A 4,858-nucleotide genomic window follows, 5' to 3' on the forward strand; every position below is an offset into this window, starting at 1 on the left:
AAGTACATTTACCTATGTCCTCTAACTTTTTACTTTGAAACATTTTAAACTAACAGAAGAGATTCAAAGATAATACAAATTTGCAAGAATAGTTAAATATCGTTTATGTGTCAATTTGCATAAAAGTACCTCGATTATACTTTTACATGTGATCATATCTGTGATACGATTTTCAAGAAATTATCTATGTGCAGGTTAATGTTACGTTAACAAAGCCATAGACGATACTGAGTCAAGTCGAGGTTCTCTTCCAGCATATAGACCTTTTTGCTGCATCTTTCACATCCTTATTCCTGAGGCTGTAAATCAGTGGGTTGAGCATGGGGATCACCAATGTATAAAACACAGCAGAGACCTTCTCTTGTTCCAAGGAATAACGAGAACTTGGCTGCATGTAACTAAAGGTCACAGACCCGTAGAATAAGGTAACAGTGGTCAAGTGGGAGGCACAAGTGGAGAAGGCTTTGCGCCTCCCCTCAGCTGAACGAATTCTCTGGATGGCAATGATGATGCGGATGTAAGAGATCATGATGATACAGAAAGTGTATCTCATTTTTATGTGCATCAGAGCAAGAGAGCCTCAGAAGAGGGGGAAAGTCACAGAAATAATGATTCACAATGTTAGGACCACAGAAGTCTAGTTTGAGCAAACCTATTGTGTGTGTCAGAGAGTTGATGAGGCCGCCCAAGTAAGATGCAAGGACCATCTGGATACAAACCCTTTGGGTCATAATGACTGCATACAACAAGGGATTGGCTATTGCCACATAGCGATCATACGCCATCATAGACAGGAGGATGCCCTCTGTGGTTCCATACACTGCAAAAAAGAAACTCTGCAATACACAGCCAGAAAATGTGCTGGACTTGTGTTTTGATAGGAAATTGGCCAGCATCTTGGGAGCAAAGACAGTAGAGTAGCAGATATCACAGAAAGAGAGGTTGCTAAGAAAGAAGTACATTGGAGTATGAAGTTGAGCATTTAACCAGATCAGAGTGATCATTCCCCAATTACCTACCATAGTGATAAAATAAATAAAGGTAAAAAGCAGAAAGAGAGGGATCTGCAAATTTGGATTTTCCGTTAAACCTACCAGAATGAATTCCTTCACACCTGTATGATTCCAACCTGCCATGCATTCAGGTTTATTCAGCTCTTTAGCTGCAGAAGAGATGATACCAGTCAGATGAAATAGTATGATTTCCTCCATGATCTGGTATCCATAATAGCAAAGACCAATGAGCTTTACCCTGTAGTTAGGTGAAGAAAAGAAATTAACTTCAGCAGTGAATCTTATGTGTACTAGAAAATCCACCTGTAGTGATTCAATTCATGGAAACTAGAGATTATTTTATTCCCTGCTTCTCAGTTTCCATATCCAAAAAATTGGAGTAAGGAAACCCTCTTAGAGTACAAAACTATTAATTGATAGAACTGACTTTCAAATCCAGATATGCCCCATACCAAACCCCTGATTCATTCTGTGACATATAACTCTTTTGTTTATACGTGATACAAACTTTGGCTCTCTGTGATAGAAATTATTTCCTTATCATGTGGCTAACCGGTCTCTCCATTTTCACAGGCAGTTAACTCATGATGCTCGCTTTCATAATACGCAATCCCCTTCCTTTCTAAATCTCAGACATCGGAACTGCCTCACTTTCTACTCAGATTCCCCAATTCCGTAACAGCGTCTTTGCCCTCGGAAGCGTTGAAACTGGAGAAAGAGGTAGAACAATTTTTCATTTGCTATTTAATATTTACACCAATCAAAAAATAGCAGTGCAATTTACTTAAAAACTCTCCCCTTTTGCATCTTTGTATAACTTTACATTCACATCTTTAGTTTTTATCAACATTAAAACAAGAACCCTAAAACACTCATGTAGAGAGACTAGGTGTGAGTGTGAGGACGTTAAATTATATCTATCAGATGCATCCAGCTTTCAAAAATATAGGCTGCCTCTTTGTTTCACTTATTTTCTGACATTATACTAATGTATAATGGTATAATGTTAATTTAACTATATTTTAGTTAAATTTTAATAAATTAATGCATATATGCTTTCATGCATTCAATAAATGTACATTACTACTCTGTGCCAAATTATGTTATATTTAGTAGAGATAAAGCAGTGAATAAGAAAAATGTCATGCTTTCAATGAGCTTATTTTTTATTAAGAAAATGAATACATATCAATACACTATATATAATGATGATAAGTATTGTGATCAAAAGGATGCGAGGTGAATAGAAAATGACAGTGAGTACTCTACTATATAGTGTATTAGTTTCCTATTGCTACTATAACAAGTTGCCACAAATTGATGGCTTAAAATAACAACCATTTCTTTTATGCTGGCACTGTACTAGGAGTTAGAGATCGCAAGATGATATATGAGTTCTGCACCCATGGAACTTGAAGTCTACTGAGATCAGGATTTGGGTAAGTTTGGCATGTAATCTTCAGGGTATTACTAAATCAAAACCAAAATTTTCATCTATGAGTATATAAGCTCATCCTTCACAAACTGAGGTTGTATAATAGATCTTGTCTCCATATGTACACATATACAGTGTTTTGTTTTGCTTTTTTAGATCCTATCTATATTTTAGATCAATGGCTTTAGGGAGCACAATGAATTCAAGTCTAACCTTATTCAAGGAAAGAAAAATGACTTGTTGGAAGTGACAAGAAGGTTTCTTCCTGTCCAATAAAAGCGTTTGTAAAATCCAGAATCAGAGTTTCATAACTTGGAAATAAGATCAATTAAAAAAAAAACTTTGGAGATGAAAGGATATTTGTATTTTTTTAATGAGAAGCTTTTTCTTCTGCAAGTCTGTGTAGTGTAATGAAAACACCATCACTGGTGTGTATTAGAACTGAGAAGTCTTGAGATCCAATATAGCTCTGCCCTTGGCTTGCTGTATATTTCAGCATGTATAGCAAATCATAAAAAGAAACAAAAACAACATAGTTTATATAATATTCCCATTTGTCATTTAGAGAAAAAGAAGGAAAACTGAGTTGCTGCCAATTTAACAGCTATGAGATTTCATGTGGTAGACGTGCACTGATATGATATTGATAAACAAGATTCAACACCATGACCCAGAAAAACAAGTGTGATTCCAAAAATTTGGCAGTAAGATTTCTAGTAACAACTTTACCTATTGAACTCATAATAGAAATATATAAATAGAGAAAAGCATTACCGAGGATCAAGGTATGACTTTCTCCCGTGATATTAGAATTACAACGAGAATTCTGTCACTAAAGTCAGGGCTTTTTGATATCACTCAGTGTCATCTTCCTGATTAAGAGACTGCTTTAGAATATTAATAAGCATGAATATTTTTTTAGAAAAACAAATACTGGAAATATCAGTTTAATAACCTAATGGTATGCTCAAATGCAATTTTCCAACTTTAAGATTAATGTCTTAAAATGTCGGAATGAAAATAAAGTGTTTTTTTTAAATATATTAAATTCCTTTACAGTACTTTATTTTTGATTTATGACTTCAAAGGGATGTTGGAAAATATATAATCATTAGTGAGTAAACACATAGTTACTGATAAGGATGCTGGTGAGAAAAAACATAAAGAAAAATCATATCATTATCTTGAAAAAATGAACCCAGTCAAATGCCTATCAAGAAAGTTAATGATTTTCAAAATTGCAAACTCGCGATACTGTAGGTCCATAGTTGTTAACCAGAATTGAACTGTCTACCTATGTTCTTTTGAGGAGATTTGTCCACAGAATATGATTATGTTGACACAATATTTAGCACTGAATTTATTATAAAATATTATAAATAAATATTTTATATTATTTCTTGTTCATAGTATCGCTTATGTTATTATAGAATATCATATATGAATAAATGTATAACTAATTGTTACCTGAAATATGTTATACATATAAATCGACAAGCATATAAGTGTACTTATACTTTAAAAAAAGTATACTGCATGGTTTATAAATAAAATATTTATAATACAAAAGCAAAATATTAAATAACACACATAAAAAAACTTAATAATCACAGATTAAAAATATAAAAACCTACTATCAATGACAACAACAACCTTGACATAATAAAAGACCCAAAACTATTTAGCTTAGATAGTCTAATTTAAAAACAATACATACTTATTTTAAGACTATTATATTCAGGCACACTAGAATTGTAGTGGGAAGGAGTAGCAGCTTGTTGTAGCAAAAACAGTCGAGCTCTGGGAAACAAGTATGTGTGTACATACCCAGGTTTGTAGAGACAAACTCAAGGAAAATAGAAAATCATTCTTAAAATATTATTATTGGAATCATAAAATAAAATTAGATGTAAAGGATTTCAAAAACTATTATATACGATTGAGAAGAAAAGATCTTCCTTTTAGTATACCTAAAAACATTACAATTCTTGATGCCACATATTCTATTTTCCTGAGAATATCTGAAATTTCCTCTAAATATGCAAGGAGCTTAAGTTTCGGTATGAACCATGTGTTAAATACCATAAAAATACACACTCTCTCACACCCAAATATTAAGTACAGATGTTAAGTAAATATTGCTCATCTCACAAAAAAGAACATTTGAAAGATAAATAAACCACAGGTTAGGACATTTTCTGACTGTTTGGGAAAGCGCTGAAATCATACCTGTGGTAACAAATTCTTTTAGTGTGGAATAACAGGAAATATCAAAAGCTTTAATAAACCTGCATTACCACTCCCTAAACATACTCACAAATAAGCCATTTTCAGAGGAAGCCGAGTATCTCGAGAAGACCAGGTTTTCATGGGTCTTAAAGGACATATTGCTGAGAGTAGAGATTTTTTT

The 4,858-nt window shown here is 33.2% G+C and overlaps 1 protein-coding gene and 1 pseudogene across 1 annotated transcript; both read right to left on the reverse strand.

The window, feature by feature from the left end:
* Positions 1-232: 232 nt before the first annotated feature.
* Positions 233-1,136, reverse strand: LOC102896314 (olfactory receptor 1052-like). The gene is given in 2 exon segments (XM_015597794.1): positions 233-548; positions 550-1,136. Coding segments are annotated over 2 exon segments (903 nt in total).
* A 2,442-nt stretch (positions 1,137-3,578) lies between these two features.
* LOC102896573 overlaps positions 3,579-4,858 on the reverse strand; it is a 5,514-nt pseudogene continuing 4,234 nt past the window's right edge.

Source organism: Pteropus alecto, unplaced genomic scaffold (genome assembly GCF_000325575.1).
Source record: "Pteropus alecto unplaced genomic scaffold, ASM32557v1 scaffold2819, whole genome shotgun sequence".
In the NCBI taxonomy this organism is placed as follows: domain Eukaryota; kingdom Metazoa; phylum Chordata; class Mammalia; order Chiroptera; family Pteropodidae; genus Pteropus; species Pteropus alecto.